We start from the raw sequence: 27,690 nt of genomic DNA on the forward strand, positions 1-27,690 counted from the left end.
GGGTCGCAAGAAGCGTGTGGAAAAACCAAGGCGCAAAATAACTGCCCATGAACTGAGAAAAGTCAAGCGTGCAGCTGCCAAGATGCCACTTGCCACCAGTTTGGCCATATTTCAGAGCTGCAACATCACTGGAGTGCCGAAAAGCACAAGGTGTGCAATACTCAGAGACATGGCCAAGGTAAGAAAGGCTGAAAGACGACCACCATTGAACAAGACACACAAGCTGAAACGTCAAGACTGGGCCAAGAAATATCTCAAGACTGATTTTTCTAAGGTTTTATGGACTGATGAAATGAGAGTGAGTCTTGATGGGCCAGATGGCTGGATTGGTAAAGGGCAGAGAGCTCCAGTCCGACTCAGACGCCAGCAAGGTGGAGGTGGAGTACTGGTTTGGGCTGGTATCATCAAAGATGAGCTTGTGGGGCCTTTTTGGGTTGAGGATGGAGTCAAGCTCAACTCCCAGTCCTAGTGCCAGTTTCTGGAAGACACCTTCTTCATGCAGTGGTACAGGAAGAAGTCTGCAAGGTAAGAACCTGTGGTCCATCATCAAATATGAGATTTACAAGGAGGGAAAACAGTCCACCTCTCTGAACAGTGTCTGGGAGGCTGTGGTTACTGCTGCACGCAATGTTGATGGTGAACAGATCAAAACACTGACAGAATCCATGGATGGCAGGCTTTTGAGTGTCCTTGCAAAGAAAGGTGGCTATATTGGTCACTGATTTGTTTTTGTTTTGTTTTTGAATGTCAGAAATGTATATTTGTGAATGTTGAGATGTTATATTGGTTTCACTGGTAAAAATAAATAATTGAAATGGGTATATATTTGTTTTTTGTTAAGTTGCCTAATAATTATGTACAGTAATAGTCACCTGCACACACAGATATCCCCCTAAAATAGCTAAAACTAAAAACAAACTAAAAACTACTTCCAAAAATATTCAGCTTTGATATTAATGAGTTTTTTGGGTTCATTGAGAACATGGTTGTTGTTCAATAATAAAATTAATCCTCAAAAATACAACTTGCCTAATAATTCTGCACTCCCTGTATAATCTAGCTGTATAGCGCCACCTGCTGTTTGTCTTTTTCCTTATTTTTCTGTCCACCTGGTTGAGGTGGTAGCACATGCTCAGTTCCATTGAAATTAATGGGGCCTCATCCAATCCACCAAAATGTGGTCTTGTACATGAGGCCTAATGCAAATCCAGAAGATGCTGGGTACTCCAGAGGCAGAGAGGTTCTTGGCAGCTGCTCTCAGCTCCGGCTAATTGATGGAGGCCTCAAAAGAAGAGCTCTTCCTATTAGTTTAGAAAACTTTTTGATGTTTTCTTTTAAATGGATTTTCTAAACCAAGCAAACCCCTTAAAGTAGTTTTGCAATCACAAGTGTGAAGACGTCACTGCTGAAATCACCCAGCATTCCTCCTGGTTTAATATCTGGGTGATTGAATATTTTGCATTCTGGGAAGTATTATCTTTCTATCTTGTATTGTACAGTGAATAAAAATAAAAAAATAAAATGCTATAATTGTGTAACAGCATGCTATAAGTTCACCTAAACTGTTAGGCCCAGTTCACCACTGATTTTGAAAAACACGCTTAAAAATTCAGCACGGAATACACGTGTCTTTTTTCAGCGCTAAAAAAGTGTATTTTTTCATGTGAATTTTGATGCATCTTTTTTTTTAACCAATGGGTTCAATACAAAGCTGAATTTTGAAGCTGATCTGCGCAAAAAAAAGCACGGAAAAAGGCACACAAAATGCATGGACCTACATCGAGCTGTTTTTTTTTTTCTGCTTCCTATTAATTTCAATGGGGGATTCAGCGCTGATTCCCCATGATAGCGCATGCTACTTCTTTTTTATAAGTGTTGCCTCCTATTGAAATGAATGGAAGGCCATTTTGTGGCTTTTTATTGGATCAGATTTAGAGACAGAAATGCTCCAAAATCAGTGTAAAAAGATCAGTGTGAACTGTCCTTTAGGGGTGTGTCTGACAACAAGCTTGACGACTGTTTCTAGTGACGAACAGCAACATTTTGAATGTAGACTGCAATTTCTCTCTCCTCTGGCATTGGGAGCTATTTTGTGTTCGGTGGCAAACTAAAAACATTTCTAGAGTTTCTTGATCTTAAATTGGACCAAATGAAGCATTACATCCAAAGGACTTGTAGATAAATAGCCAGTCTATGCTCTGATGGTGCTGATAACGCTGTGAGCGGGGGCGGGGGGGAGCACTACTGCATATTACAGGTGTGATTAAAGCCCTTTTCTAAAATATGTGGTAAAATGATAAGTCCCCTAATAATCTATTCCTCCACGATATCTTGGTGTAAGAGATGGTAGATTCATAACAGTGACAATCAGTAATGGCAGGTATTATAGTGCCCCCTATGGGCTGCCACATAGCTTTCCACAAACCTGTTACATTCTGCTTCCAATATTAGTTTTAGGTCTAAGTGAAAAGTTCTGAGCTGTAATACAGCATAAATGAGAATCTAGTATAACTCCATAACCTCTAGTTTTATATAGCTTTTTCTCCATGAGATCCATATGGAATTTAAATGAAAAACATTGGAGCAATTTTATGTGGGCATTTCTCAGTAATATAGTGCTATACCATAGCATCATGGTGCCTACCGCTACTACAGAACCATGCACTTGGCTCTGCTGTCTGGATGAGACCTTACTCTTACCTCTCCTAGAGTGCAAGTGTCAGCTTTTACTGCAGTTCTGGCATTTTATTCAGCAAGCTCAGGATGGACAGCACAGGAGTCCACTCTCACATTTAGGGCTCATACGGTCGGAACATGACTGTATGTATTATGCGGTCCACAAAAAACGGATCCGCAAAAATACGGATGACATCCGTGTGCATTCCGTATTTTTCAGAACGGAGCAGCTGGCCCCTAATAGAACATTACTATCCTTGTCCGTAATGCAGACAATAATAGGACATGTTCTATTTTTTTTTTGCGGAATGGAAATACGGACATACGGAAACGGAATGCACACGGAATAACTTCAGTTTTCTTTGCGTACCCATTGAAGTGAATGGTTCCGCATATGGTCTGCAAAAAAAAATGAACAGACACAAAAATAAAATACGTTCATGTGCATGAGGCCTTATAGTTCTTTGGCCTTGTAAGAAGGCCAACAAATCTGTAAGTAATCCTGAACCTCTCGGCCCTCCTAGAATAGCTTTGTAATATAGCCTCCTCGTCAAGAGAAGAGTTCTATGTCAGCAATCTTGGAAGATTAAGAAGATTTGATTGACACACTTTAAAATCCTCCACACATCCCAGCTTGGGATTCATTGGGTGATTTCCAGACGTAATGAGATAAAAATATTCAGAGTGAAAACAAATTAATTTGAACATCAATTATAGCAGATAATTTATGTGCGACCCAAAATCTTAATGTCAGAGAACACTCTCAGAACGCCGGAGTAGTCACTGTACCATGGAGATGTAGGTGATGGGGGACAATGCGCGGGGAAATCAAACACAAGCATGTCCTATGTGTCTAGCCAGGAAAACAAATATTTTGGTAAGAAGATTCTGATTTGCATATGATTTGCATACCGTTATAGTGTATGTATTGTGCCATAAAAGTCTGAGGTGACGTTAAGAAGAGTTTCTGTCACCTTAAAGTAACAGGTTTAGAAGGACGCATGTCTCCCTGCATGTGACACAACAGAGAGTTTGTGAAAAACTCTCATAAAACATATTTTATGGCTCAGAGGTGTTCCTATCTATCTATCTATCTATCTACCGGTAATCATCTATCTGTCTATCTATTTATCTATGTATCATGTATGCAGTGGCGTAATTAGAGGTCTATGGGCTCCAGGGAAAACTTTGGATTGGGGCCCCCCATAAACCCGCAACCCCTTTACCCCGTCGCCTCCCCCGCCACTCGCTCTGTATATATATATATATATAATTTGATCCCCACCCAGACTATGTATATTTCATTTGGCCCTCACACAGACTGTATATATTTCATTTTGACCCCTGTATATAATTGAATGATTCGCTGCCCCCCTCTCACTTTGTATAGATTATACTTTTTTTTGCCCCCTCTTATATGGCTGGTGCGGGCCCCCCTTTCTAAATTCAATTCATAGGGCCACTGCCAGGTGCCCCCATTATGGAACAGCCCCTGTTAGGCTGCCACCCTCTCTGTATAGATTTTATTTTATTTTTGTGCCCCTTCCCCGACCCTTTTTTAAATTCAATTCATAGTGCCAGGTGCCCCCAGTATGGTGCTCAGCTTGTGCATACCTAAAAAATAAAAATAAATACTTACCTCTGCTCCGCGTTCGGTCATCCCGTCTCACTAGCAGCATCATCACGTCTTCCCATGAGACCCGTCTTCCCATGAGACCCTCCAGGGCTGGGTCTCGTGGACATTGAGCAGTAAGTGCCTGCCCCATACATACACCCTTTCTGCTGCAGCCACACTAGGCACTTACTTTTTTAATAGACAAAGCGGAGGGAGACTGGGCTGGCTAAAAGCACTTGCGCCCCCCCCCCCCCTCCACGCCGGGTCCGGTCGCAGTCACACCCTCTGCGACCGTGATCATTACGCCCCTGCATTTATCTATCTATCTAATCATCTATCTGTTTATCTATGTATCATCTATCTATCTCCTATCTCTCTATCTCGTATCTATCTATCTTTCTATCTCATATCTATCTATCTTTCTATCTCATATCTGTCAATCTATCTATCTATCTATCTATCTATCTCATATCTATCTATCTTTCTATCTCATATCTATCTATCCATCTATCTATCTATCTATCCTCGCTTCATTTTTGGGTCAATAAACTACACGTTTTCTTCAATAATCTGGAGTGCTGCTGGCTGTTTTTCTATATCTATCTATCTTTCTATCTCATATCTGTCTATCTATCTATCTCATGTCTATCTATCTATCTATCTATCTATCTATCTATCGCATATCTATCTATCTATCTATCTATCTATCTATCTATCTATCTATCCATCTATCTATCTCCAATAATGTGAACGGAATAGCAGAAATATGATGGTGATGTGCCAGCGACTGCAGATGTGATCCTACATCCAGTTAAATAAATGAAAAAATTCCACTATACTCCCAAAGATGTGAATCAAAAGTGGTGTTCTTTAATCACCAAAGCGACGTTTCAGTCCTCTAAGGCTACTTTCACACTTGCGTTCAGAGCGGATCCGTCTGAGACGGATCCGCTCATATAATGCAGACGGTGGCTCCGTTCAGAACGCAGAGTTCAGGTGTCCGTCTGCTGAGCGGAGCGGAGGCTGAACACTGCCAGACTGATGCATTCTGAGCGGATCCGCATCCACTCAGAATGCATTAGGGTAGTGCGGATGCGTTCGGGTCCGCTTGTGAGCCCCTTCAAATGGAGCTCACAAGCGGACAGCCGAACGCTAGTGTGAAAGTAGCCTTACTGTCACTGCTTGAGAAAAGTCCCAGTAAGAGAACTGAAATGTTGCTTTCTTTCTATTTATCTATCTATCTATCTATCTATCTATCTATCTATCTATCTATCTATCTATTTTTCTGTCTATCTAAAGATTTATCTATCTATCCATCATGTTCTATCTACACCTTAGGGGTTCATAGCTAGTACAGCAATTATTTAATTCATAATTTTATTCATCAGAGGAAGCAGACAGACACCTTCAGTAGGTGTGAAATCAATAATACATCTGTTACATACAATACAATGTTAGCATTTGGTGCAGTCAATGGGATTTATTAGAGAGTTATTCCCAGCACAGATAGCAGGAGGTTAACCCTGGGTTCACACCTGAGCGTTCCTCAAACGCGCGTTTTTATGCGCGTTTTTTGTAATAGTAAACGCGTGTTTGACGCGCGTTTGTGTCATTGACTGCAGTGTCCTATGGCCACAAACGCGCGTCAAAACGCCCCAAAGAAGCTCAAGTACTTGTTTGAGCCTCGGGCGTTTTACAGCGCGTTCGTACGCGCTGTAAAACGCCCAGGTGTGAACCATTCCCATAGGGAAGCATTGGATTTCATGTCTTGAGCGTTTTACAGCGCGTTTGAACGCGCTGTAAAACGCTCAGGTGTGAACCCAGGGTTAGGGTCAGTAACAGCCAGCTTGTGCCCACATCACTGACAGCAGGGGGCGTGACATATATTACTGTGAACACTGCCTGCTGTAATTTATCATGTGCCGGCCTGATGACTAGATCTATAGGTTGTAATTAGTATGGTCTGGTTGTAAAATATATCACTGCTATAATAGCTACCAATATGGTAAAATATTTAAAGGGTTTGTCCACTTTGAATAATCACTTTAGGTTACAAAGGTCCCCAGTGATCAGCTGTGGATTATTAGCTTTCAATGTGCAGTGTTCAGTTCCTCTGCAGCACCAACACATGTGAAATGTTCTGGATAATCCAGATTTAGAGCCATACTTTGTAGGGTGTTTAAACCCCCTTACATACCTCAATACCTGATCATGTAATTCAAACCCCAGACCTGTCTGTAAAACCTTCAAAGCGGTATACAGTTGCAACAAAAAGTAAGTGAATCCTTTGAAATGAACTGGATTTCTGCAATGATTGCTAATAAAATGTACTCACAATTACAGAGGAACACAATCTAACTAATAAACATTCATAAAGTAAGTGAACGTCTGTGCTTTGCACTTTAAAGGGAACCTGTCACCAGGATTTTGTGTATAGAGCTGAGGACATGGGTTGCTAGTTGGCCACTAGCACATCCGCAATACCCAGTCCCCATAGCTCTGTGTGCTTTTAATGTTTCAAAAAACCTATTTGATACATATGCAAATTAACCTGAGATGAGTCCTGTACGTGAGATGAGTCAGTGACAGGACTCATCCCAGGTTAATTTGCATATATATCAAATAGGTTTTTTTACACAATAAAAGCACACAGAGCTATGGGGACTGGGTATTGCGGATGTGCTAGCGGCCATCTAGCAACCCATGTCCTCAGCTCTATACCCAAAATCCCGGTGACTGGTTCCCTTTAAAGAAAGGCACACAAAGCCTGGTTACTGACAAATCTGATCTTTAAAAAAAAAAAATTGCTAGTGAGAACCATGTCTGAAAGCAAACACCTTTAAAAAAAAAAAACTCAGGAGATGTGTTATAAGACGTATAACGCTGCAGTGGGCTCCAAAGACATTCCTAAAGACCTTGGTGTACATCAATTTACAGTTAGACAAGTTATCTACAGCCAGAGAAAATGTATGACAGTTGCTTCTCTCATATCCATATAACATCACTCCAAGAGTAAATGGGACATCCTGAAGGGGGTGAGAATGAGCAGGCAAAGACCTACTGAGTAAGAATGGTGTATGTGGAAGGAAACCACAAAGGAAGCAGCTGCTTTGAAGTTACAAATACATTTTTACACCAAAACCGCAACTCAAGCTCTGAAGTATGGTGGAGGCAACATCATGATCTGGGATGCTTTGCTCCCTCAGGACCTGGATGCCTTGCAATCAATGAATTCTAAGATGCAGGAAAAAAGGGCACCTCAAGCTAAAGAGAAGTTGGTTCATGCAAAACAATTACCCAAAGCACACAAGTAAATCCACTATGGTTCTAAAAGAAAAGATTTGTGTTCTGGAATGAGTCCTGACCTGAACCCCATCGAGGTGCTGTGATGTGACCTGAAGAGGGCTGTGAATGCAAAGCATCGCAGAAATTATTCATGAACTGAAATACATTTGAAGAGAAAAATGGTCCAGAATTCCAGCCTCAGTGTTGTGCAAATCATATACAGTCAGGTCCATAAATATTGGAACATTGACACAATTCTAACATTTTGGCTCTATACACCACCACAATGGATTTGAAATAAAACAAACAAGATGTGTTTTAACTGCAGACTGTCGGCTTTAATTTGAGGGCATTTACATCCAAATCAGGTGAACGGTGTAGGAATTACAACAGTTTGCATATGTGCCTCCCACTTGTTAAAAGATCAAAAGTAATGGGGCAACTGGCTTCTCAGCTGTTCTATGGTCAGGTGTGTGTTATTCCCTCATTATCTCAATTACAATGAGCAGATAAAAGGTCCAGAGTTCATTTCAAGTGTGCTATTTGCATTTGGAATCTGTTGCTGTCAACTCTCAAGATGAGATCCAAAAAGCTGTCACTATCAGTGAAGCAAGCCATCATTAGGCTGAAAAAACAAAACTAACCCATCAGAGAGATAGCAAAAACATTAGGCGTGGCCAAAACAACTGTTTGGAACATTCTTAAAAAGAAGGAACGCACCGGTGAGCTCAGCAACACCAAAAGACCCAGAAGACCACGGAAAACAACTGCGGTGGGTGACAGATGAATTATTTCCCTTGTGAAGAAAACACCCTTTACAACAGTTGGCCAGATCAAGAACAATCTCCAGTAGGTAGGTGTATGTGTGTCAAAGTCAACAATCAAGAGAAGACTTCACCAGAGTGAATACAGAGGGTTCACCACAAGATGTAACCATTGGTGAGCCTCAAAAACAGGAAGGCCAGATTAGAGTTTGCCAAACAACATCCAAAAAAGCTTTCACAGTTCTGGAACAACATCCTATGCACAAATGAGACCAAGATCAACTTGTACCAGAGTGATGGGAAGAGAAGAGTATGGAGAAGGAAAGGACTGCTCATGATCATAAGATACTACCTCATCAGTGAAGCATGGTGGTGGTAGTGTCATGGCGTGGGCATGTATGGCTGCCAATGGAACTGGTTCTCTTGTATTTCTTCATGATGTGACTGCTGACAAAAGCAGCAGGATGAATTCTGAAGTGTTTCGGGCAATATTATCTGCTCATATTCAGCCAAATGCTTCATAACTCATTGGACGGCACTTCACAGTGCAGATGGACAATGACCTAAAGCATACTGCAAAAGCAACCAAAGAGTTTTTTAAGGGAGAAAAGTGGAATGTTATGCAATGGCCAAGTCAATCACCTGACCTGAATCCGATTGAGCATGCTTTTTACTTACTGAAGACAAAATTGAAGGGAAAATGCCCCAATAACAAGCAGGAACTGAAGACAGTTGCAGTAGAGGCCTGGCAGAGCACCACCAGGGATGAAACCCAGCGTCTAGTGATGTCTATGCGTTCCAGACTTCAGGCTGTAATTGACTGCAAGGATTTGCAACCAAGTATTAAAAAGTGAAAGTTTGATTTATGATTATTATTCTGTACCATTACTTTTGGTCCCTTAACAAGTGGGAGGCACATATGCAAACTGTTGTAATTCCTACACCGTTCGCCTGATTTTAATGTAAATACCCTCAAATTAAAGCTGACAGTCTGCAGTTAAAGCACATCTTGTTTGTTTCATTTCAAATCCATTGTGGTGGTGTATAGAGCCAAAAATGTTAGAATTGTGTTGATGTCCCAATATTTATGGACCTGACTGTATGTAGCTGCAGGAGAGGTTTGGTGGAGGTGATTGCTGTTACAGGGGGATCTACAGGGGGATAAAAATTCAAAGGTTCACATACCTTTTCTTCCTGCACTGTGGATGACCAGTAACAACTGTTATAATAATCCGAAGTCGATTTGCATAAAACTTCATTCTAATACTGTACGGAGCAGGCTCGGAGCGGCTCGGATGCGGACCCATTTACTTCAATGGGGCCACAAAAAATGCGGACAGCACTCCTTGTGCTGTCCGCATCCGCTGCTCCGTTCCGTGGCCGCAAAACAAATATAAACTGTCCTATTCTTGTCCGCCCTTTGTGGACAAGAATAGGTAGTTATATTAAAGGCTGTCCATGCCGTTCCTTAAACTGTGGAACGCACACGGACGCCATCCGTGTTTTGCGGATCCGCGATTTGCGGGCTGCAAAACACACAACGGTCGTGTGCATGTAGCCTTAGAATGTATTGGCTCCGATGAGCCAAAGTTATTGCCTTGCGAGACTTCGCACAATAACTTCATAAATTAATTTGTACTGTAAAAAACTATTTCCCGAACTCGGGTTCGGTTCCAAGATACAGTATTAGAAGTCCGAAGTTGATTCTCTCATCCCTAGTTATAAGTTTATATGAACTATGGTAGTCTATAATTGTGACTTAGACACATTTTAGTGATCAGTGCAGAAATCCAGGTACTTCCAAAGGGTTCAATTACGGCGGGTTCACATCTACGTTATGAATTCCGTTATTGCTTTAGTGGAATAATGGAATTCATAAGACGTAATTCAAAATGGAAACCTTTGGAGGCATTCTGTATTGATCCATCATAATAGAGATCTGTGGGCAGCATAACGGATCCATCTGGTTTCCAGAAAAGAAAATCCTATTGACAGAGCTTTCTTTTCAGTCCTGCATAACGGAAACCAGACTGATCTATAGACTACTGATTTTTATCTCATCGCTTAGATCTGCACTTGCTCTAAAAAATTGATTTGATTTGCATGTTGACTTTGATACTTCTACATATGATTGAAACTAGTGCAATTTATGTGGTCATTTTAATTCTTCACACTGTATTCTAAAGTGTAGACCCCAACCCAAAGTGTAATTTAGGCTAAGAACCTACTGCAACACAGTGCCATCCTTAAATGTGGCATGCTCAAAGTTTGTACCGTGGTAGTTAGGCAGTTTATCAAAAACATCTTGGTTGTTTAAACCAAAGATCAGTCAAATCAAGTAATTTCTTAATTCAGGAGGTGGAAAAGTACTGCACATAGGTGGTGGTGGGAAAGATGAGCAAGTGGGTTCATTTTTCTGGTTATTCAACTTCTTGTATTGTTTCTGCTGCATTAGGCTGAGTTCACACGAGCGTGACAGATTTGGTCCGGATGCGTTCAGGGTGCGTTCAGTTAAACTCGCACCATTTTGCAAGCAAGTTCAGTCAGTTTTGGCTGCAATTGCGTTTAGTTGTTCAGTTTTTTCCGCGCGGATGCAATGCGTTTTGATGCATTTTTCACGCGCGTGATAAAAAACTGAATGTTTACAAACAACATCTCCTAGCAACCATCAGTGAAAAACGCATTGCATCCGCACTTGCTTGCAGATGCAATGCGTTATTAACGCAGCCCCATTCACTTCTATGGAGCCAGGGCTGCGTTAAAAACGCAGAATATAGAACATGCTGCGATTTTAAAGCATTGCAGAAGTGATGCATGAAAAAAAACGCTCGTGTGCACAGCCCCATTGAAATGAATGGGTCAGGATTCAGTGCAGGTGCAATGCGTTCACCTACTGCATTGCACCCGCGCGGAAATCTCGCCCGTGTGAACTCAGCCTTAAATGACTACTGGAGCTTCCTACCACCTGTAGTTAAGTGATCCAGGCACCCACTCTATTGAGATGGAAAGCAAAGGGACACAGAGCAGCCAGCTGAGGCAATAAACAACCTCTGCTCAGCAGACCTCCAATAGATCCAGCAGCTCTGTAGGGGAGGTAAGTATGGAAAATGCATGTAACTATACATGTATGTAAAGCTTATGCATGTGTGTAGAATACATTTGGAAAGTCTTCAGATCCTTTTTTTAAAAAAAAATTATGTTGAGGCCTTATGCAAAAAATGTTTTAAAATCAAGTTTTTCCCCATCATTCTGGACTCAAGAACCCATGATGAGAAAGTAAAAACTGAATTTTAGAAATGTCTGAAAATCTATTAAAAAGGAAAAACAAAAATTCTGCCTGGATATATGTTTTCAGACCCATTACTATGATACTTGAAATTTAGCTCTGGGGACCTTCCATTTCTCTCGATTTATCTCTGAGATATTTCTGCACATTGATTGATGTCCACCTGTGTTAAATTCAGATGATTGGACATGATTTGGAAAGACACAGACCTGTCTGTATAAAGTCTCACAGCTGACAATTTATATCACAGCAACAACCAAGACATGAGAGGAAAAGAATTGCTTATAGAGCTCAGAGAAGAAATTTTGTGGAGATATAGATCTGGAGAAGGGTACAATATATTTCTGCTGCACTGAAAGTTGCCAAGATTACAGTGGCCTCCATAATTCTCAAATGGAAATAGTTTGGAACTATCAGGACTCTTCCTAGATCTGGTTGCCTCACCAAATTAAATAATCTGGGGAGAGGGGCATTGATAAAACAGTTGACCGAAAACCTAATGGTAACTCTGGCTGAGCTTTAAATATCCAGTTTGCAGATGGGAGAAACTTCCACTATGTCAACCATCACTGCAGCAATCTGGGCCAAAAATCTGGGCCAAAAAGAAGCCTTTCCCCAGTAAAACACACATGAAAGCCCACATAGAGTATTCAAAAAAGCACCAAAATGACTGTGAGACTTTGAGAAACAAGATTCTCTTGTCTGATGAACCAAGATTGAATTTTTGCTTGCCTCAATTCTAAGAGTCATAAGGGAGGAAACAAGGCATCACTCAATAGTTGCCCAATATCATCCCCACAGTGAAGCATGGTGGTGGCAGCATTATGCAGTGGAGGTGTTTTTCAGCAGCTTGGACATGGATACAGGTTAGGTGTAAGGAAAAGCTGAATAAAGCAAAGTACTGAGATATTCTTAATGAAAACCAATCCAGAGTTCTCTGAACCTCAGACTGGGTCAAAGGTTCACCTTCCAAGAAGACCATAAGCATACAGCCAAGATAACATAAGAGTGGCTCAGGGACAGGAGTGCCATCATACCTACGAAGACTGGAAGCTATAATCGATGTGCTTCAACCAAGTCCTGAGTAAAGGGTCTGAATACTTATGTCTAGTGCTGAGCCAATCAAAACATCCAAACTGGAATTTAATCCGACGTTTAGGTAAAATATGATTCCGAATTTACTCGCGCTTTGTGGTATGGTAGCTAAAAAAAATAATAATATTATACTCACCTTATTTACTTGATCGCAGAGAGGCATTCTGCTCCTGTCTTGATTGAAGAAAACCCACCAAAGGACCTGCGGCGAGTGTGAAGATGTCACCAAGTGATTGTGCTGGATGCACATGATGACATCATCACCAATTATGTCACTGCATGCGGCCAGTGTGATCATTTGGTGATGCCGCAGGTCCTTTGGCGAGTTTTCTTCAATCAAGACAGGAGCAGAAGTCCTCTCCGAGAGCGAGTGGATGAGGTAAGTATAATTTTTTTTTTTATTCCCTTGAGCACCTAATTGTGAGTCTCAGATGCCGCGATCAACGTTGAACGCGGCATCTGAGAGGTTAAATGATGGGGACAGTGCAATCGCTGTTCCCCGTGCATACAATGAAGAGTTATTTGTGACAAACTAATTTGTAACTAAATACATTTCCTGATGAAATTCAGCAAAGATGCCGAATCTAATTTTTCAAGACTTCGCTCATCTCTACATATGTCAATGCAAGATTTTAGGGTGTCATTTATTAACCTGAAATACTCCTATGTTAGGAGTAATTCAGGTGCAGATTGCGGCGCAACGGTTAGTTGTGCCGCAATCTCCAAGTTTTCTCAGCTCACGGCCAGGTCTAACAAAGTAGGTGTGGCGTAGGCGTGGAAGGGGACAGGCCGGGCAGGCCAGTCTCCTTCATCATTTTCTATGCCTGTTTTAGGGGTAGAAAATGGTCAAAATGTAAGACAGCTAGGAGATGTAAGACAGAAGCGGCGGTGGATCCGCCAAAGTTAGGTAGAGGCCTGCACCGCCAGATATAAGAGTCATTAAGACCAGCATCTAAAATGCCGGTTTTAATAAATGACCCCCTTAGTTTTTACTTTTCAATAAATTATCAAAGATTTAGAACATTCTGTTTTCTCTTTGTCATTATAGGGAATTGAGTTTAGACTTGACTTTGTTCTTAATTTACACAAGGCCGCAACAGAACAAACTGGGAAAAAGTGAAGACTTTCCAAATGCATTGTATAATATCTGTCAGTAAATACATGTGTTCAATGTACAGTATATTTGTGTGTGTGCGTAATGTGTATGAATGTGTGTCAAGCAATGTACAGTATATATCATATAACAGTATTATGTAGATGTGTGTACAGTGGAATCATTTATGCTTGGTATACAGCATTAGTATGTTTGTATTATTACTGTAAATCTATATTGTAATGGTATTCCTGCCCTGGTAAAGGTAACCTCACCCATGGCTAATCTGACATGTATCCACTAAAGCAGGGATGGCCAACCTGCGGCGCTCCATCTGTTGCAGAACTACAACTCCCAGCATGCCCAGTCTTACTACAGCTATCAGCCTACAGCAGGGCATGGTGGGAGTTGTAGTTTTCACAACAGCTGGAGAGCCACATGTTGGCCAGCCCTGCACTAAAGGATCCACGGCTGATAACTGAGTCTGCCCTCCGATTTCTCCCACAGATGTGCTGCGGATCTGCTATATTCAGTGGTGCTAATCTGTGTGTGGCTAATCAGACAGCTATTTTCCATGCAGGATCAACAAGAAGTAGTAGCAGATTTTTTGCCATCGCGCTGACAAAAGAACAGCATGGATTTAGTCAAGTGCATGTGTAAAACGGGCTACAAAAAACATTTACAGGAATTGGATGTGGATTGTTAGAAGGCTGGCTACAGCTCTGACTGCATACATTAAAAGGCAGATATACAGGATAAGGGGTTGAGGGGTCAGCTGCCCCCCACCATGTTAGGCTCCTATATGAGTGCTTCTGATAAGATTTGCTAATACAAAACAATTAGAAAACAGAATAAATTCACAAATGAACTATTTCATGGGGCGTTATGAAAATATTCTCTGGATGAAGATCATTAAATCCAATGTAACAGAATTATTCCTGCTGAGTTGCCCATTGTGAATTGACACATTACCAGCAGAAAACAGCAATTCAGTAGTTTCTTGATTGATGCAACATCTCCTAATCCCCTGGGCCTTTCGACAGAAATCATTTGTAAGGGGAAAAAGAGAGGTTTGTGGAGGAGGAGCATTTACACTCCAGACAGGAAATTCGTGGGAAATGACACGTCATGGAGTTTTTATCAGTAACGTTCTGGATCTTAGGAAACTTTGGTATAGTCATGTCCCCTGCAGCACCCTATGGAACAATGTATTGCATGGTTACCATAAAATGAATGGGCAACTATGGAATGCAGTCTGCCAGAGCTGGGCGCACTCTGATCTGACCCACAGCATCCATATTAGCCATTGTAATATAATTTTATTGACTGCTCACCCAATTCTGCTGCCAGGGATGTAACCGGAAATCATAGGGCCCCATACCAAAGTCAGCAGCAAAGGATGAACAGTGGTGTCATATATAATTTCTTCTGCACATAGTGGAGTTAGACCGCAAAAAGTCAACACTGTACCACCTACCCCAAAAAAACAAGGAACACCTTTCCTGCACCTAAGTGGCTCCCATTATAGCCTTAGTGCTCTATCATAGTTGTTATGGATGCTGCAACTGTAGTGATACCATGCCTGCAATAAAACATTTAAAGGGAACCTGTCACCTGGATTTTGTGTATAGAGCTGAGGACATGAGTTGCTAGATGGCCGCTAGCACATCCGCAATAACCAGTCCCCATAGCTCTGTGTGCTCATCTCGGGTTAATTTGCATATGTATCAAATAGTTTTTTTTATACAATAAAAGCACACACAGCTATGGGGACTGGGTATTGTGGATGTTCTAGCAGCCATCTAGCAACCAATGTCCTCAGCTCTTTGCACAAAATCCCGGTGACAGGTTCCCTTCAAAGTGACTCCAAATGCTAAGATCTACTTTAAAGAGTTTGTCTGCTTCAGACAACCCCTTGACGTATGTCCTATAAAGAGAACCAATAGAGGGGGCACTATATTCAGCTTAACTCTGGTGACCAGACGATGTCATGGAGAGGGAGGGACCTGTTACAGATTCAGCATATTCGTAGGGCCTCATTCTTTAGATAGGAGAGGATTACAAAAGTGGAACCCATCAGATATAAATGTCCAGATGAAGCAAACCATTTAAAGTGACCCTCTGGTTCAAGAAAAATAATTCACATTAACTGGGGAGTGAACAGAACACTTAAATGGTGGCCTCATTTTAGCTGCAGATCTGTCAACTCCCAGTCTCCTCTTCTGTCATCTAAGATGGCAACACCACTTCTCAGACTTTGATGCACACTGTGCATTCAGCAGCCCAAGACACTTCCTAATTGTCCAGCTCTGCTCATGAGTTGGCCAGCACTGTTCAGAAGAGCAGTGGTTGCCAATCCAAAGGCATCAGGTAGTGTCTTGGAGTATCAAGCGCACAGTATTCATCAGGTAGTCTGACATGCGGTGCAGCCATCTTGCATGGCAGAAGAGGACTAGAGATGAGCGAATAGAAGTTAACGAAGTGGAATCCGATCCGAACTTCAGGAAAAATTTGATTCTTACTAAATCTGAATTTCCTGACGCTTCGTGGTAACGAATCAAATTTTTTCCTAAAATGGCTGCTGCACATAAAGGACATGCAGAAAAGAACTCTGGAAATGAGGGATCACCCACAATGCCATGCATGCAGTCAATCAGCAACCAGCCAGCCCTGTGATGTCACAGCCCTAAAAATTGCCTCAGCCATCTTGGATTCTGCCATTTTCCAGTGTACTAGGGGGCGCTAGGGACAGTGCTAGGAAAGATATCAAAACTTTCATTTTGCTGAATAGAAGTTCAGGGAAGGAGCATTAGAAGTGTAGGAAAAGAATAGGGAGGAAATATTCCACAGTACTGAAGCAGAACAGGGTCCAATAGGGGAGGTTACAGCCTGAGTAATAGGAACAATCCTAATACACATTGCTGCACTGACTGGGGATCCAAACTGACTTTATACTGCTACTTTCAGGTTTGCAATTGATGATACCTGTAATTCCAGCAAACCGTTCTTTTTATTGGGGTGCAAGTGTGGTGTGATACAGCCATCAACATGGTGTATTACTAGGAAGTATTTGTACATCTTATTAGCCTTTGTGCGGTGCATTTATATGTTCTAAAACCTTTTTTTGGCGTGTATTAGTGGGAAAAAAGGGCTTACTTGCTGTTTAGCTGTGCAGTTATATGTTCTTAATCCTTTTTGACGCGTATTAGTGTAGTGGCAAAAAATGTATTATTTGTCGTTCAGCGTGTATAAGTGGGGGAAAAGAGGGGCTTATTAGCCAATGTGTGGTGAAGTGAGACAATTATAGCCCTTTTTGTTGTGTATTAGTGGCAAAAAAAGTATTATTTGCCGATGTGTGGTGAAGTGAGAAAATTACTGCCTTTTTTGGCGTGTATTAGTGGCAAAAAAAAGTATTATTTGCCGTTCAGCGGTGCAGTTATATGTTATAAAGACTGTTTTGGAATATATAAGTGGGGGGGGGGGAGGGCTTATTAGCCATTGTTTGGTGAAGTGAAAAAATTACAGCCCTTTTTGGCGTGTATTAGTGGCAAAAAAAGTATTATTTGCAGTTCAGCGGTGCAGTTATATGTTCTACAGCCCTTTTTGGCGTGTATTAGTGGCAAAAAAAAGGATTTGCCGTTCAGCGGTGCAGTTATATGTTCTAAAGCCTTTTTTGGCGTGTATTAAAGGCAAAAAAAAGTATTATTTGCAATTCAGCGGTGCAGTTATATGTTCTAAAGCCTTTTTTGGCGTGTATTAAAGGCAAAAAAAAGTATTATTTGCAATTCAGCGGTGCAGTTATATGTTCTAAAGCCTTTTTTACATAGCAACATAGTACATAAGGCCGAAAAAAGACATTTGTCCATCCAGTTCGGCCTGTTATCCTGCAAGTAGATCCAGAGAAAGGCAAAATAAAAACTGTGAGGTAGAAGCCAATTTTCCCCACTTTAGGGGAATAAAAAATTCCTTCCCGACTCCAATCAGGCAATCAGAATAACTCCCTGGATCAACGACCCCTCTCTAGTAGCTATAGGTTGTAATACTATTACACTCCAGAAATACACCCAGACCCCTCTTGAATTCACCATCACCACCTCCTCAGGCAGAGAGTTCCATAGTCTCACTGCTCTTACCGTAAAAAATCCTCTTCTATGTTTGTATACAAACCTTCTTTCCTCCAGACGCAGAGGATGTCCGCTTATCACAGTCACAGTCCTGGGGATAAATAGCTGATGGGATAGATCTCTGTACTGACCCCTGATATCCTGATATAGTTATACATAGTAATTAGATCTCCCCTCAGTCGTCTTTTTTCTAAAGTGAATAATATTTGGCGAATATTTGCAGCAAAAAAGGGCTTATTAGCCGTTGTGTGATGAAGTTAGAAAATTACAGCCCTTTTTGGCATGTATTAGTGGCAAAAAAATATTATTTGCCGTTCAGCAGTGCAGTTATATGTTCTAAAGCCTTTTTTGGCTTATATTAGTGGCGGAAATATATATATAAATATATATATATTATTTGCTGTTGTGTGGTGAAGTGACAAAATTACATCCTTTACATCCAAATAATATCCTTTTTATTTACTTATTTGTTCTAACAGTATGTTAGACAGAGAAGTGACAGGCCCTGCACATGGGAGGGGCAGAGGCCTAAATGTTTCTGGCACAGGTCGCTCAGAGCAAGGGTCCGTGGCAGCAGGGGTCACTTCCAGCGACCTGAGCTCCGAGTGTCAGCTAGCGGTTGTGTCTTGACCAGCAACCCATTGGTTCTTGAACGGTTGACTCGGTCATCCACTTCGTCCCAAGTGACATCAGACACCCCCAGCCAAGAGTCAGTGGGTTTATCAGACAAGACTCTTAGTTGGCATGGTCCGAGAGCATGCCCTGTACCCTCACCTGTCCTCAACCTGCCTCTGTCCTTTTCTGTTCCCTCAGCCAGAAAAAGTATTATATGCTGTGGGCTCAGCTCCACTATACAGCGAGGACGAGCTACTAGAGGACAGTCTGCAGCTACTGGCCAACCAAGATGTGGAGGAGACATCCGCCACTTCCTCCTGTAGGCAGGCAAGTAGTGATGAGGAGAGAGGTGTGGAAGCTGGTGTTGTGAGTGGTCAGGCTCCTAGCTCAGAGACCATGGAGGAGGACACCAGGGATGTGAAGACAGTACTCGATGAGGATGTAGCTGATTGAAATTGGGAGCAGGGTTACGAAGGGACTTCATCATCATCGGGAGAAGAGGGTGGCAGCTTGCACGTGAGGCAGTGGTGGAGCCAGCAAGTCGGTAGCGTGGCTGAGAGTCAGCAGGGTGGCAATAGTGGGAGATCGGGAGTCAAGCGTGCCCAGGGTAGACCACCCCCTTCGCAGGAGCCTACCTGCTCGAAAAGTAGTGGTGCAAGGGTTCATGGATGCAGCAGCGGTAGCAGTCAGTCTGTGCGGAGTGTTGAGGGCAAAATCACCTACTCGGTGGTGTGGCAGTTCTTTGTTAAGCCGCAGGAGGAATTGAACATGGCCATTTGCCGAATCTGTGGGCAGAAGGTGAAGCGTGGCCAGGGTGCCAATATTGGCACCACAGCCCTGCGTCAACATATGCAGCTTCACCATAAAGTGGCCTGGGAGAACCGTGGCTCCAATGAGGTGGTCCAGCCTGCTGCAGCAACCACTGCATCACCCAGTGGCACGCAGGTGATTTCAGAAAGTGAAGGCTCCACCACCTCAGCCGAAGGGAGCTGTCTGTCCTTCCCATCATCTATCGGCCCTGATGCTCCTGCTCCTCGCCCTCCTACTCCTCGTCAGTCATTCCATCAGCAATCGATCACCAAAGAGATTGCCAAGAAACAACAGTATACATGCACTCACCCAACGGCTGAATGTGGTCCTGGCCAAGTTGCTGGTGCTGCAGTCCCTCCCTTTCCAAGTGGTGGAATCTGCAAATTTCAGAGAACAGATGGCTTATGCCAAGCCAAGGTGGAGAGTCCCAAGCAGTCATTTATTTGCGAAAAAGGCAGTACCAGCACTGCACAAATATGTAGAACAGAAGTTGGGCCAGTCCTTGAGCCTGTCGGTGTCTGCCAAAGTGCATGGTAGCGCCGACTTGTGGAGCTGTAACTGTGGTCAAGGACAATATATGTCCTTTACGGCCCACTCTGTAAATGTGGTTCCTGCCCAGCCAAACCAGCAACTTGGCCAGGTGACACCCCTTCCGCCTCCACGTTCTCACGCCGTTGGTTCTGCGACAATGTCTGCTTTTGCCTTCTCATCCTCCACCATGTCCTCAGCCTCCACTGTAGGGACAATCCTCCTGTCCGCTTGGATCATCAAGAAATCTTTTATGGCCTTTCTCTGTTCGTATAGTCCAACATATGGAGGGTGGAATTCCAACAGGTGGAAATGTGGCATATTAGCCTATGTTGGGAGACCCTGTTCTGCCGCTGCAGCTCAAAGAGGGTGTGCTTGACAGTGCTCGAGTGGCTGAAGTGCATGCAAAGTTTCTTGGCCATCTTTTGGATGTCTTGCAGATGGGTGGAAGACATCAGGAACCGCTTGACAACCAGATTGAACACGTGCACCATGACTGGGCCACTATTTTGCCTTTTGACATCATCATTATTTGACCCTTCTTCTGATCTGTCAGAAGGAAGGAAAAATGAGATGCACAATGGATCCTGTCTGTGTAGCAGCTGTAAGGCCTGTAGGGTCCCATCAGAATTGGCTTATGATTTGGTAGCCAAAAGCAGGAGTGAGTAGAAAACACAGAAGACATACAAATATTTTGTTCACGTGTCATCTGTTTTGGATCCACGGCTGTTTTTTTTTGTTTTAGCGATACTGATGGATTACTGACCAAATGCTGACCGAGTGAAGGCGGATGCTCAACAGACAGGATCAGTTTTTTGGGGGTTATTGTTCTGATGGATCAGAGGAAGGGCAAAATAATCTGTGACGTCAACACAAACTTACTGCTGACACCCTCTCCACTCTGTCAGGGGGGCTCTACTTGTATAAGCGTTTAATAAAACAGGTTCTGTAGACATCTATGTGGAATCAGCTGAGGACGGTGTAAAAGGAGTGCACTCTTTCACGCTACAGTAGGATCTTGGGCCTCTGCACGGTTCTTTATACCTGGCGCTAACATCGACCTGTAAGGTTGAGTTCACACTTGAGTTATTTGGTCAGTTTTGGCCCTGTAACTGCCGAAATAAGTGAAGTGTGCAGTGATTCTAAGAGCGATGACTGTCATGTGCGTGTTATACGGACTCACAGTATTGTTTCACTACCACAACAGACTCCCTATGCGTGTTACTGCAAGGCACAGTGTTCTACACCACTATACAGGCTCACTGCAGCCAGGAAATAGCTGTTTTTAATGAGATTTGCCGCAAATAAATTCGGATTGAATCAAATCTTTTCGGAAAATTCGGCAAACTGGTCGAATCAAATTTTTTAGAAATCCGCTCATCTCTAAAGAGGACCTTGGAAATAGACATATCTGCAGCTGAAAAGATGAAAAGGAGGTCACCAGGTAAGTGTTCTGTTCTTTCAGTTTATGTGAATTTTATTTTCTTGAACTGGAGGGTCGCTTTAAAGGGGATTTTCAGGAATTCTTTACTATTTGCTCATGATCACTAGTATGTACTGTAATGCCTAGAGACAGATTCATATCTACCTGCCCCCCATTGCTCTAATCTTGCACCCTGGCTCCTTTCCGCAGTGCCACTGCAGCCATGACTTACAGTGACATGCATCTTGGGGACACATCACCATTGAAGCTAGTCTTTGACCAGAGTGGAGCAGGTGAGCATGTGCACACCCTTTCTTTAGATTAGACATGCTAGAATGCATAAATATTTTCTGTAAAACCCTTTTAAGGACCTTCAACGGGGCAGGTGATTTCTCATTCAAATGTTCACAGGAACAATCAGATCGTTCATGCGGCTGTTCAGTTATTTATTATACTCACTTACAGTTGCAAGAAAAAGTATGTGAACCCTTTGGAATGATATGGATTTCTGCCCAAATTGGTCATAAAATGTGATCTGATCTTCATCTAAGTCACAACAATAGACAATCACAGTCTGCTTAAACTAATAACACACAGATAATTAAATGTTACCATGTTTTTATTGAACACACCATGTAAACATTCACAGCGCAGGTGGAAAAAGTATGTGAACCCTTGGATTTAATAACTGGTTGAACCTCCTTTGGCAGCAATAACTTCAACTAAATGTTTCCTGTATTTGCAGATCAGACATGCACAATGGTCAGAAGTAATTCTTGACCATTCATCTTTACAGAACTGTTTCAGTTCAGCAATCTTTTTTGGATATCTGGTGTGAATCGCTTTCTTGAGGTCATGTCACAGCATCTCAATCGGGTTGAGGTCAGGACTCTGACTGGGCCACTCCAGAAGGTGAATTTTATTCTGTTTAAGCCATTCTGTTGTTGATTTACTTCTATGCTTTGGGTCGTTGTCCTGTAGCAACATCCATCTTCTGTTGAGCTTCAGCTGATGGACAGATTGCCTTAAGTTCTCCTGCAAAATGTCTTGATAAACTTAGGAATTCATTTTTATGATAGCAATCTGTCCAGGCCCTGACTCAGCAAAGCGGCCCCAAACCATGATGCCCCCACCACCATACTTCACAGTTGGGATGAGGTTTTGATTTTGGTGTGCTGTGCCTCTTTTTCTCCACACATAGTGTTGTGTGTTTCTTCCAAACAACTCAACTTTGGTTTCATCTGTCCACAAAATATTTTGCCAGTACTGCTGTGGAACATCCAGGTGCTCTTGTGCAAACTGTAAACGTGCAGCAATGTTTTTTTTTGGACAGCAGTGGCTTCCTCTGTGGTAACCTCCTATGAAATCCATTCTTAGTGTTTTACGTATCGTAGATTCGCTAACAAGGATCTTAGCATATGCCAGAGACCTTTGTAAGTCTTTAGCTGACACTCTAGGATTCTTCTTCACCTCATTGAGCAGTCTGTGCTGTGCTCTTGCAGTCATCTTTACAGGACAGCCACTCCTAGGGAGAGTAGCAGCAGTGCTAAACTTTATCCATTGATAGAAAATTTGTCTTACCATGGACTGAGGAACAGCAAGGCTTTTGGGGATACTTTTATAACCCTTTTCAGCTTTATGCAGGTCAACAATTCTTAATCGTAGGTCTTCTGAGAGCTCTTTTGTGCGAGGCATCATTCACATCAGGCAATGGTTCTTGTGAAAAGCAAACCCAGAACTGGTGTGTTTTTTATAGGGCAGGGCAGATGTAACCAACACCTCCAATCTCATCTCATTGATTGGACTCCAGTTGGCTGACACCTCACTCCAATTAGCTCTTGGAGATGTCATTAGTCTAAGGGTTCACATACTTTTTCCACCTGCACTGTGAATGTTTACATGGTGTGCTCAATAAAAACATGGTATTATTTAATTCTTTGTGTGGCATTAGTTTAAGCAGACTGTGATTGTCTATTGTTGTGACTTAGATGAAGATCAGATCACATTTTATGACCAATTTGTGCAGAAATCCATATCATTCCAAAGGGTTCACATACTTTTTCTTGCAACTGTATATGACACTGACATATTCCTCAGCTCTTTACAGACATTAGCATCGGGCTGTCCCGAATGAGGCACAATCTAAGTTCCCTATTAGTAGGTCTTTGGAGTGTGGGAGGAAACCTACGCAAACACAGGGAGAACATACAAACTCCATGCAGATGTTGTTTTTGGTCGGATTCGAACCCAGGAACCCAGCATTCAGATTATTGCAAGCAGCACATCTCCCGTTTACATGCAGAGGTGTGTTGCCAACTAAAGATAATTTTAATACCATCATAAATGTTCTGATCACTATTTGCTAGGATGTCACCTGATTAGTGGGCCTTTTAAACAGATTAATAATCGACAAGGAACATTCTTTTCTGCCAATTATTGGTGCATGTAATGGGTCCTTTATCCTGCATAGTATATGCAGTATATGCACTGTGTATGGTTAATATCCACAGTTACACATTGCAGAAGCAGAGCATGATCACAGGATGCATCTACATAGCAGCAGTGTGACAGACTGCAGTCATTTCCAATAAAGGTTATTATGATTAGAGAATTGATTAGACTGCGGCCACTCAAGAAGATGAAGTTAATAAGGGATACTATAAGATTGTTCACGTGGACACCAGAGATCTTAGACAGTGCTAAAAGGGTTGCACAGTGCTGCAATACTGATGATCTACCCTGCCCATAAGGCCTCATTCACATGAACGTATTTTGTTTCCGTGTCCGTGTGCGAACAGCACACTGTGTGCTATCCATATCCGTATATTCATTCCGTAGCCCGGAAAAAAATATATAACATGTCATATTCTTGTCTGTTTTAGGCATTGTTACAATGGATCCGCAAAAAAACAGATGGCATACGGATTTCATCTGTTCTTTTTTTGCGGATATGCAATTTTCGAGCTGCAAAACACATACGGTCATGTACATGTAGCCTAATATGCACAAAAAAGGTGGTTCCTGCAGAACAAGATCTTCTCCACTTTGCAAGTAGATGAGAGTCCGATATGTGGTCTATTAACTTCAAATTTTCTAATAGGGTTTTCTTAAAGAGATAACACTTAAAATATAGATGAAAATAAGAAAGTAATATAGCAATGTAGAAAAATAATGACCCATCAATACCACAATGGATGTTATTGATGATTACTAAATGATCTTTATCTAATTTTTATACACAGTTCCCTTTCCTGTTATCAAGGCTGTGCAAAACTGCAAGGTCTATAAACAATGTGACAGACAATTCTTACGTTACTCTTAAACACTTACGGAACTGGCTTCCAAGATGTCTCTCCAGATGGGGGTTTCTTCCGAAGGATTTGAGAAATCCAGCAAGTTATCCAACACCACCTGTCCAATGAGGTCATGTCGGGTGAATCTGTCAAAGTCATAGATGCTGAAGTGGAGTTTGCGGTTCTGGAGGTCGTTATAGGGCACATTAAAATGGAATGTCTCATTAAAGATTGGGTTAAGAGTCTTGCGGTGAACTTTAGTCTGGAACTTTTTCTTTCGGTCAGGCAGTAGATACATCTTCACGTATGGATCTGAAAACCCATTGGAATCCTTTGCTGGTAGGTCTAGAGCTTTCAATATCTTTACAACCAGTTGCTCTGTGTTGTAGCCATAGCGTAGGATGAAGCTAATGCGTCCACAGCTAGTGGCCTCCTGCTTCTTCATCTCTGCATCAGCTGACCGCTGCTTGTATAGCTCTGGTTTAATCTGACCAATACTGGTGGCCTGCTCTGGTTTTTCATCCACATGACCTGAAAAGTCAGGACTGGATAACTGCTGTGTCATAGGCCTGGGCAGTGTGTTGTATCTAGAAGTTAAACAAAAGGAAACTATTATTTCTTCTGTCTTACTGAGTCTATTGTTTAAAGAATTTTGATATTCCCATAGAAACTTGGAGATTCCTTATAGCCCTGTTTTTATTTATTTATTTCTTTATTTATTTTGGAGGTCAAAAGTCAGGAATCACCCATGCAAAATGAGAGTCACCATGCCAAAACACCAAAGGACCCCATCTAGCAATGGTGGTATCCATCATACTAATTATCCAGCAGAACGTTGTGGCAATGGAAGTGTGAACCTACGTGTGAACTTAACCATAAGCGCTAAAGTTACACTTATCGATTATGTATTAGATCAATAGATGGACCTGTGATGTACTAAATACAGCTTTTTTATCTTAAAGAGGTTGTCCCATGATTAATGTAAAAAATTAAAATCCAACATCTTTTAGTAAACCACAATCTCTTTCTAACAAACTTAGAACAAGCCCTGAACCTCACAAGAGATCTCCTCTTTCATCGTGTAGAATATTTTTTGTGGGACAACCCCTTTAAGGGCACATTTGTACGGTACACATTAAATGAGTTCAACATAATATAGCACCAGCTAAGTATATGAGATTTTCAAATTCTCTTCTAAAGAGTGCAGGCATTTTCTGCACGTAATTAGACTGCATGCATGTCAATTGTTTGTGTGGATTTTCAGTGCAGATTCCACCCTTTGTAATGCAAAGGGTGAAATCTGTGGCAAATCTGCAAGTAGAAATCTGTGACAAAAACCACATGTAACACAATTAACTAAAATATACATTGAACAAAAATATAAACGCAACACTTTTGATTTTGCTCCCAATTTGCATGAGCTGTACTGAAAGATCTGAAACATTTTCTACATACACAAAAGAGACCCATTACTCTCAAATATTGTTCACAAATCTGTCTAAATCTGTGTTAGTGAGCACTTCTCCTTTGCCGAGATAATCCATCCCACCTCACAGGTGTGGCATGTCAAGGTGCTGATTAGATAGCATGAATATTGCACAGGTGTGCTGCTCTGAGTAGCGGCACAAGCGCAGAGGCTCTACTTCTCTACTGGAGCAGCAACTGCGCATGCACCGGTACACAGAAGCAAAACCTCTGTGCTTTCACCGCTACTTGGAACAATGGTGCAGCTTGGTTAATCAAGTGGCAGGGGGAGTTGCCTCAGCTTCGGGGGTTGCAAGCGCACAACTCTGCTTGATGCGACAAATCAATTATTTTGAATAGAGTTGCTCATTTCTATTTTGAAATCATAGATTGTGGACCCCAGAACTTAAACACAAACACTAATAACTAGTGATGAGTGAAGTATTCGAAGCGGCTGCTTTGCCGAATTTTATAAAATAATCAGTTTGTGGCTAATTACTTTGTCACGAAGCGCATTTCTTTGTAAGTAGGGGTTGCAATCACAGGGAGTGGTGATTGCACCGCCTCCATCATTGTACCCCTTAGATGCCGCATTCATAGCTGATTGCGGCATCTGACATTAATATTAAAGAGGACCTTTCATCGATCCTGACATTGTGAACTAAGTATACAGACATGGAGAGTGGCGCCCGGGGACCTCACTGCACTTACTATTATCCCTGGGCGCCGCTCCGTTCTCCCGCTGTGCCCTCCGGTATCTTCGGTCACTAAGTTATGGTAGGCGGAGTCTGCCCTTGCTCTGCTGTCGAGCTGGCCAATCGCATCGCAGAGCTCACAGCCTGGGAGAAAATAACCTCCCAGGCTGTGAACTCTGCGCTGCGATTGGCCAGCGCTACAGCAGAACAAGGGCAGACTCCGCCTACTATAACTTAGTGACTGAAATCTCCGCCTACTATAACTTACTGACCAAAGATACTGGAGGGCATAGCGGGAGAATGGAGCGGCGCCCAGGGATAATAGTAAGTGCAATCAGATCCCCGGGCGCCGCTCTCTCAATGTCTGTATACTTAGTTCTTAATGTTAGGATCGGTGAAAGGTCCTCTTTAAAGTGTAAAAATGTTTTTAAAAATCATACTTACCTCATCCATTTGATCGCGAAGAGCCGGTCGCCGCCAACTTGTTTGAAGATATAGCGCTAAATCTCTCATGGCCCGTGATGACGTCATCACGTTGGCCAGTGGGGTGATGTCATATGTCACCGCACACAGGATTTTGTGTGAGACCTTCAATCAAGATGGCGACCGCCAGCTATTTGTGCTCAAACGGATGAGGTAAGAATGATTTTTTGCCGTCATTCAGGTAAAATCGATTCGCTACCACGAGGAAATTCGGCCTTGCGGCAAATTGAATTTACCCTGAAATTCTTTGCTCAACACTCCTAATAACCTCTATACAGAACCTCAGTAATGTGACCATAAGGATATGTGTACAAAAGTGTGCATACCATTAAAAATTATTACAAAACAAAACGTTTTTATTGGAAAATTTGATGAGTCATGACATTTCATCAAAAAAAATGGAGATTTGCGAGCCCAGAAAATATTTGTATGTTTCTAGAA

At 42.2% G+C, this 27,690-nt stretch overlaps 1 protein-coding gene across 3 annotated transcripts in view; it reads right to left on the minus strand.

Moving 5' to 3' along the window:
* The window catches only part of SYT3 (synaptotagmin 3), a 318,843-nt gene that overhangs the window by 57,177 nt on the left and 233,976 nt on the right, over positions 1-27,690 (minus strand). For all 3 annotated transcript variants that reach the window (XM_044294267.1, XM_044294269.1, XM_044294268.1), the window contains exon 5: positions 24,645-25,194. In XM_044294267.1, coding sequence (XP_044150202.1) covers positions 24,645-25,194 — 550 coding nt within the window. The remainder of the gene's footprint in view (positions 1-24,644; positions 25,195-27,690) is intronic.

Source organism: Bufo gargarizans, chromosome 5 (assembly GCF_014858855.1).
Source record: "Bufo gargarizans isolate SCDJY-AF-19 chromosome 5, ASM1485885v1, whole genome shotgun sequence".
Taxonomy (NCBI): Eukaryota; Metazoa; Chordata; class Amphibia; order Anura; family Bufonidae; genus Bufo; species Bufo gargarizans.